Source organism: Equus caballus, chromosome 8, assembly GCF_041296265.1.
Source record: "Equus caballus isolate H_3958 breed thoroughbred chromosome 8, TB-T2T, whole genome shotgun sequence".
Lineage (NCBI taxonomy): Eukaryota > Metazoa > Chordata > Mammalia > Perissodactyla > Equidae > Equus > Equus caballus.
This window is the reverse complement of record NC_091691.1, coordinates 52,152,350-52,167,282: the sequence shown is the minus strand read 5'-3', so window position 1 is coordinate 52,167,282 and position 14,933 is coordinate 52,152,350. Positions and strand designations below refer to the sequence as shown.

General features: G+C 42.9%; 1 protein-coding gene across 25 annotated transcripts in view; it reads left to right on the top strand.

The window, feature by feature from the left end:
* Window positions 1–14,933, top strand: part of DLGAP1 (DLG associated protein 1) — an 843,036-nt gene that overhangs the window by 810,781 nt on the left and 17,322 nt on the right. For all 25 annotated transcript variants that reach the window (XM_001915460.6, XM_070220811.1, XM_070220815.1 and 22 more), the window contains one exon: window positions 5,103–5,524. In XM_001915460.6, coding sequence (XP_001915495.2) covers window positions 5,103–5,524 — 422 coding nt within the window. The remainder of the gene's footprint in view (window positions 1–5,102; window positions 5,525–14,933) is intronic.

Sequence of the window (14,933 nt, the reverse complement as noted above, 5' to 3'; positions counted from 1 at the left end):
CAAGGGGTGACCTCATGCTCCTGTGCTGAGGGAAATGCCCTTCTGGGGCATGGTCAGTTCAAGGACAGTTTGTTGAGACTCCTAACCTAGGTTCCTATAGTGACAGCCCATCAAGGCTACTAGCACCTCACCGGCTGGTACTAAAAGAAGACTGGCAACATGCTGGGCCCTCTCCAAAGTTATCAGAGGATAACAAGCCCACTGTCATCATTTTCCATTTCCTCCCTTTCTTTTATTTGGCAAATACATTACAATTATTTGGAGTAGAGAGAGTCTTTATGTATAAAACGTATTCTATTTTCCTTTGCTGAAAGAGATCTTCAGGCAAAAGAATGATGAACATGGAGGATTTTAAATAACCAATGGATGCTTCTGTTGAGGTAGTTTTAAAGTCTCTCCATAGGACAGTGCTAACCACATACAAATGGGGAGCAGGAGAGTTCCTCCCCACTGAATTTGTGAACAAGGACTGCATTATAACGCCTAGGTTCCTCCACACGCTATTATAACTGGGAAGCTGATCTGACAAGAAAGAGTCAACCTCTTTTTTAGGAAGTTTTAATTCTTGATCTCAATCTCCTCACCCCCATGCCTTTCTTTTGATCTATCCTTTATTTTATATAATGAGATGTCTTGGGTTCTTGGGTTTTACATCAGTTAAAGGGTGCCATTTCACGAAATACCAAGATGGTTGCACTTTTGAAGAGTAGCATTTTCAGATCCCACATCTATTCAGCCTTGACAGAAGGCTTAGTGCAAAATGTCTAAAGGCTTCTACAAAGAAAGAAAGAACAGCAGAGGACTAATGTTTCTCCCTTTGAAACTAGATTTAGCCCTGAAAAGCAACCATTATGTCAATGAGATGGATAAAGAAGATAACCAGAGGCCAGAGGATTCTGTAACGGAATGACTGACTCTCCCTAAGATAAGCTCATGACTTGAGTTCCACATAGTTGAACACCTTGCAGATCCGAAGCATGTATGTTCTAAAGATACTGACTGTTTTGGGGTTTGTTTTTTGTTTTCCTGCTTTTTCTCCCCAAATCCCCCTAGCACGTAGTTGCATATTTTAGGGGTGGGTCCTTCTAGTTGTGGCATGTGGGACACTGCCTCAACGTGGCCTGACATGTCCACACCTGGGATCTGAACCAGCGAAACACCAGCGGCCGAAGGGGAGCGCGCAAACTTAACCATTCAGCCACGGGGTCGGACCCTGTGCTTGGCTTTTGTTCATGACTTATTTTGTTTAACTACAGCCCCATCAGACAGGAGGATGAGAATGGACCTCTGCAATTTACCATCTGTGTGTTGATTTGTAACCTGCTGTACAAAAAAGTCACGGGAGGGGGGCAGAAAATCTTCTAATGAGAAATATAAACTTGTTTCATAGAAGGAGCACAAAGCAACAGCAGAGTGAATGCTAACAAGTGACTTTCACTCTTCAGAACAGACAGGGCATTGTGTCCCATACTGGTTGATCCAGTCTTTGGTTTCATGGTTTTCTGCTCCTTAGGCCAAAATATTAGCCGGTGCTTTTCAGAAGTTGTAATTATTACACATTGTGCCTTCAAGGCATGAAGGACCAAAGAAGCTTCAAGATTGGAAATTGTGGGTTTGGAAACAGCCAGCCACTGGGTTCAGCTTTAGGTTTATACCATCCACCAGCAACTGATTTATTCTTCTTAAAAATACCGGAATTAATCCAATGTCTCTTTCTTGGTTCCCTTCAAAATTTTAGAACAACAGTAACAACTCGATTGCACCCTTCACCCAGAAGGAACTTTGCACATGAAAGACATAAAATGTTTTCTAGAGCAGAACATTTTTTGAAAGCTCTGGATGGAAGAAAGCATTTGGTTGAGGAACTTAACTGATAGAAACAGTGCAGCCTGGACAGGGCTGCCTGAGTTCAAAGGCACCGCTTTTAATCCCAAACCATTTTAATTTTACTTAACTTTTATTTCTTTCTGGGTGACTAAACTGCAAACTTCTACTAATCTACTGCCAAGTAATTTTTCTTAGGAAGGTGGCTACTTTACAAGATTCATAGCCAGGAGCCCTCTGTCAGGAATGCCAGTATGGATTTGTGTAGATAAAAACAGAGGCACAGGACAGCAGGTCATTCTGCTTTGTGTGTGGAACCGACTCTCTCTCTCTCTGGCAAGTCTGCTCCGATTGAAATCAATAAGGCACTAGTACTTCTTTAAGTTTGGAAATGTAATGCCTCTGGCAATACATGATCTTGGAGAGGGAAGCCTAGTGTTTTCATAGTTGGGATTTTGTGTCAGTAGAACAGCCAGAATGTCAACTGTTGCAAGGAGAGTCATCCAATTCACACATACGCAGCTGGAGAGAAAGCTCAGTTTCAGGAGATGACATTTAACATTTTGGAGATGAACAAGAAGAATGCAGAAATGGCCCTACTGCAGCCAGGAAATGAGTGGCTGTTGCTAACATGGTTCTTCCTTTCAGTGCTTAGATGAGAGGTCTATAACATTGCTGTCAGGCTGTTACACTATGTAATTTTTTTTTTTTTAAAGATTTTTTTTTTTTTCCTTTTTCTCCCCAAAGCCCCCCAGTACATAGTTGTATATTCTTCGTTGTGGGTCCTTCTAGTTGTGGCATGTGGGACGCTGCCTCAGCGTGGTTTGATGAGCAGTGCCATGTCCGCGCCCAGGATTCGAACCAACGAAACACTGGGCCGCCTGCAGTGGAGCGCGCGAACTTAACCACTTGGCCACGGGGCCAGCCCCTATGTAATTTTTTTTTAAATGGCCCATCTGAGAGTTAAAGAACTTATAAAATGACCAGGCCTTAATACCTTCAACAGAAGTAATTTCTGGAAAACAGCAAACAGTGAGATGGGCCAGTTTTAGCTGGTCTGTCTTCATAAAATGGATCACAACATATCTGATCATTTTGGCCATCCTAATAACTAACATAGATAGTGTTAGTGCAGCCACTTTTTTTCTTGAAATTTATTCTCTAGGGAAAAAAGTGGATTTATTGAGATGATTGTACTGTCTCCTTTTTGTGACTTCCAGCCTTTCTACAGTCTTGCAAATAACTACTTACCTGTATTGCTCTGGTCATTCTTTATTTTCAATGGACCGGAGTATTAGTATTAATTAACTTTAATAGAGTGTTCCAGGAGAGTTAAGAAAAAATATATGTGGTTTATTAAATATTGTATGGACACTGTTTAGTGCATTATCTTTTAAGGCTGGCACTATTGAATATGAAACATTAACTGAAAATCAATTGGCAAATAAGCCATCTTAAAATGGCATAATCAGAAGCTAGTCAAGAAATGTACCACCTCACACCCATCAGGATGCCTGCTATCAAAAAAACAGGAAACATGGATTGGCAAGGATGTGGAGAAATGGAACTCTTGCATACTGTTGGTGGGAATATAAAATGGTGTAGTTGCTATGGAGAATAGTATGGCATTTCCTCAGAAAATGAAAAACAGAATTACCATATAGTTCAGCAATTCTATTTCTGAGTATATACTCAAAAGAATTGAAAGCAGGTTCTCAAAGAGCTATTTGTACACTCATGTTCATAGCAAAATTATTCACAATAGCCAAAAGGTAGAAGAAACTCAAGTGTCCATCAATAGAAGAATGGATAAACAAATGTGGTATATACATACAATAGAATACTATTCAGCCTTCACAAGGAAGGAAATTCTGACACATGCTACAACACAGATGAAACTTGAAGACATTATGTTAAGTGAAATAAACCAGTCACAAAAGGACAAATATTCTAGATTCCACTTATAGGAGAGACCAAAAATAGTCAAATTTATAGAGACAGAAATAATGGTGGTGGCCAGAGGCTGGGGTGGGGGTGGGGGATGGGGAGGTGTTTAGTGGGTATAGAGTTTCAATTAGGGAAGATGAAAAAGTTCTGGAGATGGATGATGCTGATAGTTGCACAACAATGTGAATAATGTACTTAATGCCACTGAACTGTCATATACTTGAAAATGGTTAAAGTGGTAAATTTCATATTATGTGTATTTTTTCACAATAAAAAATAAATTAAATATTAGGTCAGGAAGTCACCTTAAAAAAAAGAAAGAAATACAGAGTGGGGTAACAACACCTGATGCTGCCTTCGATGGACTCATATCCTTCATCATTGTTTCCTGCCTGCTCCAGGAACCAAGGAAGCTTTTTTTGGGTGTGTTTTAAATTACTTCAGGCCCACACCTTCTCTTGCCCCCTTGTCTGAGAAAGAATTCACTGCTCTTCTTTTCTTCCCCACCCCTCCCACCATCCATATGTCCTCACTTTCATTGTAGGGATCAGCCAGAGACACATAGAGCCATTTGGTTGAGAAACGCAGATCGCACAGACATCCATATAAAATGCTCAGATTGAATCTGTTAACAAGTTGTCTTTTATCACCTTGGTAGAAGGACTATGGGACGGGAAATTAAAGGCACAGAGGAGTTGGGTACTGGAGAACTCTAGAACTGTGAGCTGATTTTGCCCCTAAAGACTTTGTACCAAATTATAGCAGTGACCTATATGACCAAGAGACAGGCGAATCCTTACCAGGGAAAGGAATTCTAATTTTAAGGGAACTTAATGACTCTTTAGTTTGCTTTCAGGAAGTCATACTTGGTAAGAGCTGTCCCTGGAAAAATGTGGTTATGCAGGATTTGCAATAGTCTCAGGCCAGTTGTCACAATAGTCTCAGTTTCAGTTGGGTAGGGTTTCTCCCCCTCCATTTCTAAGCAAATTACACAGACTAAGATCTAGTTGAATTGTTTCCTCACCCCTCACCAACCTGAATTTTAGGACTCATGCCACCTCAGATTTGGGGAGGAAGTTGGACCTTGGACTGGCTTTGATAGCTGTACACATTGCTCCACATCTAAAATTTCTCTAAATATGCTTTAATATTGTCTATGGAACAAAGATGAGAGACCTGTGTTCCTTCTACAAGAGCTGTGGCAATCAGTATGCTTGCATCAAGGGCCTCCCTCCGCAGACTGAGAAAATGAGATGCACCAAGGAAAGCAGAATGATTTTGCTTAAAAAAAACCCCCTTGAGCTAAAATCTCTTTTCTCTATTCCTCCAAGCTTCCGCAGGTTCACTCGATCCAACAGTGTGACGACAGCAGTGCAGGCCGACCTGGACTTCCACGATAATCTGGAAAACTCTCTGGAGTCTATAGAGGACAATTCGTGTCCCGGCCCCGCGGCCAGACAGTTCTCCCGGGACGCCAGCACCTCCACCGTCAGCATTCAGGGCTCAGGAAACCACTACCACGCCTGCGCAGCCGACGATGACTTTGACGCGGATTTTGACCCTTCGATTCTGCCTCCCCCGGATCCCTGGATTGACTCCATCACCGAAGACCCCCTGGAGGCCGTCCAGAGGTCAGTGTGCCACCGGGACGGCCACTGGTTTCTGAAGCTTCTCCAGGCAGAGCGAGACCGCATGGAAGGGTGGTGCCAGCAGATGGAGAGAGAAGAGCGGGAGAACAACCTACCGGAAGACAGTAAGTAACGCAGCCCGCGCATCCCTACACCCCCGGGGTCTGGGCTTCCGCTGTGTCTTGAGGCTGCAATGTCCTCTTCCCTGCCAGTTGCCGTTGACTAGCCCTGCAGTTCCACACCCCAAACCGGAACATGTGGACGAGCTAGGCGAATGCAGCTGAGTCCAGACGCCCTGAAAAGAAAACCTCTGGGCAAATGTCACCCCTTCTCTAGCTCTAGATCCGTGACTTCTAACTTGAGATCTTTTCTTCTCTCAAAAAGACCAAGCTCTACGTGGGGGTGGCCTCGTGTTTCTGACACGGCTCTTCTTGCCTAAGATGTTCCTGAAGTGGTGCTGATGCTCAGGGAATTAACGATAGTCCTAACTAGTTTCAAGGTCCACGGATACACGTGCATTGGGCATTATAATCTTACAGTTGTGTTACTTTCATTGACATCCAATATTAAAACTAGACTGGTAATGTATAGGCCACTAGAGCCCGTGCTTATTTACATTCTTAAACCTGTTTAGCATCTGCTTTCTCAGGTTTTACTGAGGCCACTAAAGCAATTAACACAAATTCCAATTTAATGGTTAAAATAATGATAAAATAAATGATGAATGAATAAAATAACTAACAGAGGCCTTGCACACCATTATTTTCAAATTCGCCCTTTTAACAACAATTCCTATTAACAATTGACAAAGAAGTCACCAGATTACCTCAGTTCTGAGGCATGTTTTGCACATTTTCAACAATTCTGCAATTGGAATTAGTTAATAATCAGTGTGAGTTTTAATGTTGCATGTTTACTTTCCTCTGAAAAACTGTTATTAAATGAATGATGGACCTTCCAACTGACGGTGTTTTTGAGTCAAAGCAGTTTGGCGGTAGGCGTTAAAGCTGACCTTCATTTTTGTGTGAGAACCCCGAGAAGAGCACGCCATGATGTGGCTTTTTAGACCTATTTTTAAAAAGTCACTTAACTTTTTATCATGAAAAAAATTTTAAAACATGCACAAAAGGAGAGAGTTTAATATAATGAACCCCCATGTACCCATCGCCCAGTTCCATAATTGGCCGGTCTTATCTTCCTGTCTTCCCCGACTTGTTGTCATTTTTGCCAGAGCGTCTTGAAGAAAATCCAAGACATCATGTCACTTCGCTATGTATCTCACACTGATAAGGACTTTTTCTTAAATTTTACATAATCATGGTGCATTATCATCCTTAACAAAAATAATGATAATTTCTTGATAATTAGATCTAGAAACAACTGTAAAGCATGCTAAATAGACTTCCTAAGTGAATCAAACTAATTGTGTCAAGGAGCAGTGAGTTTTCCATTAAAGAAAGTGTTTTTTATGAAAACTGAGTCTGGAAAATAATCGACAGCAGGTTGTGGGATTTCCTTTCTGCGTGTACTGTGCTGCTCACAGCTCTTCTCTGTTCCTACTCCTCCTGCCTGGACCCTACCAACTGGCTGACTAGCTTATTTGTCATCTTTATGAGCAGGTTAGAAAACCCATAAGTGGGTTTCTGTAATGTTCCTTTTGTTCTTTCGTATTATGAGTGCAGACAGCTTAGCAGTGGAAAAGTGAGTCTCCTTGACACTTGCCCCTAACAGTGGTGCCACCGCAGGCTCACCTGAGTGTTGGTCCACAAGCAAGACTCACTTTTCCCCCCGGTAACAGGTGAATGAGGCACCACCCAGCAGCAGTGGGTGGGGAGAGGTTTCGGAAAGAAAGTCTTAGCAGTTGCATCTTCGTGTTCTTCTTTCCCCTTGTGGGCATACCCAAAGTATATTAGATTTTCCTAGAAAAAATGACAGTGTCTAAGGAGCAATGGCATTCCGTGCGCTGCTCAACGGAGCAAGCTGTCTTTCAGATTTCAGTTCATTCAATTCATTAATTTGGGACTCATTCTGGCTTCCTTGTTGGCTTCCAATATGACCCAGGGAAGCTATTCATCTAATGTTTTCTTTTAATCTAATGTTTTCTTCCGACCTGAAGCTAGATCTGCTTCTCTCCATGTAGCTTTATAATAATGCATGAGGACAGTCATTGTATGAAGATTTATGAAAATCTTCCTTGAGGCTAAGGAGCTATGAAAACAAGTCAGTGTCTTTTGATACAACCACCTATATTTGAAAGGTGAAAATCTCAGAAAACCAAGTTCTTATTCTATGTTCACGATGAAAAAGAAGCATATTTGTGTTTTGAAATGTACACTACTGGTAAAGTTCCAAAATAATGAACATGAAGGAACTGCCCAATTATTCATTAGTTCCAGAATTTTATTTCAGGTGTTACTTAACATATTGATTTGTGAAATAGGACTTATAGACCTATTCCATAGGAAGATATTTTATTATAACAGTATTCGTTATAATGAGATTTGTTCTAAAGAATAATAATCTGCTGTCTTTGTACATGAAAGTGCCACTGCCCCACCATTAATAAACCATGCTTCTTGAGGATGTTTTCTTCAGAGTAGTGATGAATTTCCTCGGATTTACCTCTTTATTTTACAAGCTCACTGCCTGGAGGGAGGTTCGAGGGTCATGCTTGCAGAGCAGGCAAAGATAACAAGAGGTGGGAGGATTTTTTGGTGCTTTGCTTTAAAGCATCCAGCTGAGTGAATTAGTCTTGGTTGGAGAGTATGCAAGAAACCTGCTTCTTTGGGAAGTTGGTCTCCCCTTGTAGACTGAAACATACTTTAATATCAGAACCCCATTTTCTAATTTAAAAAAAAGATTACTCTCAACACGAATAAATGTAACAGGAGGGACAATGAAGCTCTTTTGGGGAGGGCCTGGGGTCCTGTCTTCTCAGCCTCTACCACTCCCTGGACCAAGATCCCTAACAAACCTCACTCCCCACACAAAAATATCCTAGGGTTCCTAGAATTCAGTTTGAAAGCCAATGATCTATAGTGAAAAATCCAAATTATTAACTTTTAAAATGTAATTTTTTAACTTTAGATCAAACTGTGAATACAAAGTTTAGAGGTACATACCCTTTATGGTTGCTTTTTTAATTGTACAAAACTAGTGCAAATTAGTAACATTTATTCACATAAGCCCATCTAGCCTACAAAATATGGCTCTTCCTTCAAGTCTTAGCTTGGGCCACACCTTCTAGAAGTCTTTGTAGAATGCCTCTCCTCAAGCTGAATTGGGAGTGTCTCCATGGTGCTTCCATAATGGCCTGTACTTTTGCCTCTCAGGTATTTCCAGCATTGTTATATGGTAATCTACGTAGCTCTCTCCTGCACTGAAAAATGAGCTCTCTAAGGACAGAAATTATTTGCCTCATTCATCTTTATATCCACTGCCCCCTGATGGTTCCTGGCACATAATAGGGGATCAGTGAATATGTAATTGAGTCCTGGAAATATTTTCGAAATTCTGCTTTACAAAGTATTTTACTTAGCAAAACCCTTCTTCCTAAGTAGCTACAAAATACTCAATAAGTAACTAGCACTGACTGTTGCCAAAAGCTAGAAGGGGCATTCCTTTGTGGGGTGGTGAGCCCTTCTGATCAGAGCAAGGATTTGGCAGAGATTGATGAGCACCTGCCCCAGAAACAGGAGAAGGGACTTGTGTGTTGGTCTCCTGGATAGTCTAGATGAACCCGAGTGTCCCTTCCAGCTTTTGGGATGTGATTCCATTCTACAAGCTCTTGAAGATTTTCTTTCTCTTTCATGCCCTGGGAGATAGAAAATAGGAGCTCCCATCTCCCAGTATTCCCGAATTCTAACCAGTGCAGAGGGAAAATCATACGCCAGGTCAAAAAGTCGCCGATTTGAAATAAGGGGAATCCAAATCAGGGAGAATCTGACCAGAAAGCTGTAGCAACAGCCCTCCACAGGAAGGAGGGAGAATATAAGCACGTGAAAGAATATTCGTCTTGTCCTTACAATACCCCCCGCAGTGGGCTAGTGACTTTGACAGGTGGTGTTTTATTTGCCCTCAGAACAGCTCTCTGGCAGTATCTTGTCCAAGGTCACAGAACACAGCAGTGTCTGATGGAACAGATACAACATGAGTAACATTTGACAAGATAATGATACTTTCTGTGTCGCCTGGTGCTGTCCTCTAAAGCTCTCCATACAATCTGCCCCTGGCACCTTGGCAACCACAATTCTGTTCTCATCACTGGGCCTGGAGTCGCAGACGGCCTTTGTTTTACTAATGGTCTCATTTCACCCTCTTCTTTTTTAGAAGAGGGATGGTAAGGAAGAGAGGCGATCCTGTTTGGCAGGCGTAGCCAATTTCTGAATAACCAGCTTTTTAAAAAAAAAAATCTGTGTATGCCCAGAAAAATAGCTTTGATAAATAGATCAAGCACAGATATATCTATCTCTTGGCCAAGCCACCTTGTCTGTTCTTTGGATCCTATACAAGGAAGACCTCTCTTCAGGGCACATCAGGAAGGTAGCTCTTTGACAGATCCCTCCCAGGAGGGCTCGTCTTCAGAGTTGTCACGGGAAGATAAATAGGATAGAGAATGTGAAAGGAAGATTCTAACCATACTTGCTTAATTTATTTTGTGGGACACCGGAATTATCCCAATTTTTAAATATTTAAAAATGTTTGATGAACATACTTAATGCCTCTGAATTGTACACTTAAAAATGGTTAAAATAGTAACTCATAACATATATTTATACACAAAAATCCCCCCCCCCAAAAAACTTGGAGCAGCTGAAGGAGGGGGAACCAGCATCCTATTGTCGTGTTCATAGTTACTCAGCATGCTTATAAAACTATAAGTTATTTTGTTAAATATCTTCCTGAATTCAAAATACAGTGTGTCCATGGGGGAAGGAAAAAAGAAGGTGAGAGTAGAACCTGTTTGCTCCCTGGGAAGTTGAGGTGCAGATTTTGGGTGTGGGGTGGTTGCAATCCTCTTTCTCTCTTAGAGAGTTGAAGAAGAAAAGAGCCATCCAATTTTAAATAATTATTCACTCATCAATTATTTTTTGATGCCATTATCCTAATTCAGAGAACTGCTTCCTAGGGCTGTTGTTTAATAATAACTGTATAATATTCCTAGGGATATTGTTTTGGGCACTCCAGGACTGTACAACACTTCCCTGGTTTACCTGAAACTGGATAAATGTGTGTAAGGAAGGGCAGAACGAGAACAGGCGCTTACAATCGCCTGGAAAGCTCGAGCTATCTTTTGAAAAGTGTGACGATAAATTCTTTGGGTGTGTGGAGCTATTATTTTCCCTGATGAAATAAAAACAGAGCAAGGACTTTGCTTCTTGTTTTAAACCTTCTTCCCTGACAGTTGATAGTAGGTTTTTGGCTTGATAACAAAATAATGAAAATCCGCCGTGAGCGAGGTCTCCTCCAAGCCAGGCAGCTGACAGAATGCTTGTTGCACTTGAAGTAAAATGATACAAGCTTTTCTCAGACAATGAAGCCCTTGTGTGGAACAGCTGTCTCGGGGAGATGGCTCAGTGCTATTTGACAGTGGCTTGTATGTTCCATAGATACGTCTGGTATTATCTGACCGGAATGAAACGACCAGATGGAACTGAATGCTTCTAACCAGGAATGCACTCTACCACTGCGGGTTAAAAACATAGGCTCGGGTTTCAATGGCCCTGGGATGAAATACTGGGTGATTGTACTTGGAAATCTGTCATTGCCTCCTGAATTGTGGACAACTTCTATGTGGAATTTTCAGGTTTTATCTGAAACAAACTGCTAAACCTAGAGCGTGTGCAGGAGGCAGATTAATGCGTGGTAATTTTGCCTGGTAATAGCATCCAAGTTAGTGAAACTTGGCCTTGAGTCCCCCAGAAGGCTTGTGAGCCTTGGCAGCAACTGTGGGGCTGGTCGTGAAACCTGAAGTGGGGTTTGCCTGGTTTCAGGTTGAGTTACGGAAGCTGTGCACAGTCATCATTGTGACCGTCTATCGGTGCGATCACCCCGCTTGCTCTGCCCGGTGTCGCCTGTGGCATGTCTCTGCAGCCTATGAAACAGTGAGTGGCAGGCAAAGGAGCACTGGACGATTTCTGCAGTTCACCTGCCTCAAGCCTTGTGTATTTCTAAGTGGGCGAGGTGGGTGCATCCTAGCCCCTGTCTGTTTTGTTCTCGTCTTACCTCTGAAGTGACCTTCAAAAGGTCCCTCCTTGCCCCCACCCCCCATACACAAACACATACACGCACACAAGCATGCACACTCACACACACACGCATACTACATAGTCTCTTTTTTAAGGTCTGGCCAACCTGAAATTAGTGACCACAGCGGAAGCGGCAGTAATGAAAAGGAAATCATGCGTAATGTGCCTTCTGTTTAACCTTCCAGAATGCTCAGTTCATTTTGCTTTGCATAGCACTGGGCACAAAGAGCAAGGGGTTGGTACCAGAAGGACATTACAGAGCATCCTTTTGTGGGTGTGTTTCACTGGGAGTGGTCTCAAGGCCGAGGAGGGCGCTGAGGCATGGAGAGGTGAAGTGATGTGGCAACATGAAGGCAGAACCAGGCCTGAGAACAGATCTCCTTTTCCCTGGGCCGATGCTGTTCCTGTTAGTCCAGACTGCAGGGGTGAGCGGAGGTTGCAGAGAGAGGGACTGACTCATGGAGCAAGATCTCTGATCATTTTCTCTAACGATAACTATTTTTGTGGAATATAATTGCAATGGACTTCAAACACAGTATTGCTTCCACATTGCCAAGGGAAGTGTTATCTAATTTCACTTGATTCAGCTTTCAAAGGCTCAAAAACTGTATAATCTATGTAACGAATAGGATGTTACTATTTCGTAGCTGATGTAATTGAGATATGGATTGAAGAATGACCATTTTTATAAGTACGACTCCTGGAGTATGGACTGGGGGGAGGAAAGGTAAAATTAGCTGACTTTTTGAAAACTCTCTCTTTACAAACAAAACAATGTCTTTCCCTATGTTTTAGTCCTGGGGAAGCTCTGAGTTTAGTCTATGGGAAAAATTTCTCCTTGAGAATTCTATTCTTTATTCATTAGCCACCAAGTTTCAGATCCCTAAAATAAAAAAAAGCACTCTTGTTAAATGCAGAGCAGCCACTGGCAGCCAGGAATGAAACAGATCTGTGTTTTCTGTGGCGACCTTTTTTTGACAGCAGCTCCGGGTCAAAAATGTGTTTGAGAAGCAGCTGGGCAGTTGGTTGGAGAAATTCCTTTCCATGAGGACACACTCGTAAATAAAAATGTCTCCACATGGGTAATCCCAACTTGATGAATTCACACAGATTTGGTCTGACAAATCCACATGATTTTAAAGTAAGTGGATGGATACACTTTTTTAAAATTCCTTTTTCCTCCTTTCCCCCTAAAGTCTATAACATTAAAAAAAAAAAAAGGGAGGGGGGAGTAAAAAGTCAAAAGTTGAGGATAAGGAGGTTTAATTCACCCACAAACATGTTCGACTTATCCCAAATGGCTTGGCCGTCCAGCCTAAGTCAGCACAAATAGCATTATAAACAGAAACCTAAGAGAAATAACAGCCCAGTAAGGCTATATTAATTAAGTAGTAAAGACTATAACTTAAAAAGTGATGGGAGGCCAGGTAAAACCTTAAAGAATCAGAGTGCTTAAGGCCTGGAATGTTGCAGTTAATTTATTTTCCTGGTTAACATAGAGTTTGTAGATGAGTCACTTAATTTTGAAATTTACTGCTTCAACAGGATACCAGGAATTGCATGGGCACAGTCGAAAGGCTGTGGTCTGGTTAGAAAGTCAGACATATAAATAGATTGTTCTGGAAAGAATGCGGAAAGGGCAGAGACGGAGCTAGCATGGGAACCTGAGGAGGATTGCAGACGGAGAGGTGAAAGGAGAGGGGCTTCCTGGAGGAGGTACACCTGACCAGTGGGAGGGGCCAGGGTGGGCGCCAAGGCAGGAGGCATCCCCAGCTTTGTGTTAGCCTGAGCCAAGACACAGAGGAGAGAGGCGGCTTTTGAATTTGGGAAACTGGGGGTACAGAGCACTGAGGGGGTGGGCAGAGCGAAGGCTGGACAGGTGGGCCTTGCCTGCAAGCCATCGAAGGCAGTTTCGTGTTTATCCCATGGATGATAGGGAACCACGGAAAAGTTCTAAGCATAGGAATACATGAGATAAGAAGACCCTCTAGTTCCCTTAATGAAACCAAACCTCCAAGATTGACAAGGGAAGGAGAATATTCACGCTGTGGATGGAGTGATGGAGCCTTGTAGCCCTAACTCTAATCAACTAGGGAATCCTGAGGGGAATGTGGATTGGAGGAGATGCAAGGTGTTGAGCGGGTGATAAGATCAGCTACACTGAAGGGGTGGGGGGGGGGCTTGGGACACCGGCGTTACAGATGTGAGGAACAGAAACGTATTTTGCAAAACAGCTGAAACCAAGAGAAGGGATGAGATCACTCAAGGAGAGTAAGGAAGTGGGATCAGGACTGACTCGTGTTCAACGTTTATGAGGTGGAGTGAGAGAGAAGTCCCTAAGGAGCAGGGAGGCAGCATCAGAGCCAGAGAGCATATTGCGGGAGCCAAGGGAGCTGAGTTTCCCTTGTGCCAAATGCAGAGAGACCCAGGAAGGTGAGGAGGGTGAGGAAAGAGCAGACTGCAGGGGGTGGAGGGGCAGATGGGAGCGGAGGAAGGAGAGAGAGCAAAGGCGTCCTACCCTTGGCCGAATGGAGCATTTAAGGGAACGTGTTAGTCGGCCAGGGCTGCCTAACAAAGCACCATGGACCCGGCGGCCTAAACAATGGAAATTTATTTTCTCACAGTTCTGGAGGCTGGAAGTCTGAGATCAAGATATTGGTTTCTTCTGAGGCCTCTCGCCTTGACTTGCAGCTGGTCTTTCCTCTGCGTGCGTCTGTGTCCTGATCTCCTCTTGTTACCAAGACACCGGGTTATACTGGGTTTGGGCCTGCCCTAATGATTTCTTTTTAAGTTAATTACCGATTTAAAGGCCCTATCTTCAAATACAGTCACATTCTGAGGTACTAGGGGTTAGAACTTCCACATGGATTTGAAGAGGACACAATGCAGCCCCTGGCAGGGGAGAAGAAGAATTTTATATTAGCGAGAGGGGGTCATGAGGTTGGGGAGGATTTTTTCACCCCATAAAATGAGAGACACTTGATGCTTCCAGGCATCTAGTGTAATGAATGCTCCGGCAGAGAGGCCGAGGTTGCAGAGGGAGGGAGGGACTCACAGAGCAAGTTCTCAGAGCAGCCAGGAGGGAATCAGGCCAGGGACACAGGTAGACGGGAAGAGTGGATGTAGAAGAGTCTTTAGGACGGGGACTGTTAACGGTCATGGGCAGATGACATTAGGAATGAATGTAAGTAACTCTCTCCCAGCCCCTGACATCTCTGCTGTTGTCAACATAACCTGAAGGGTCTGCTGCTCACCCATCCTGTAGAACGTCTGCACTCTTTAGAGG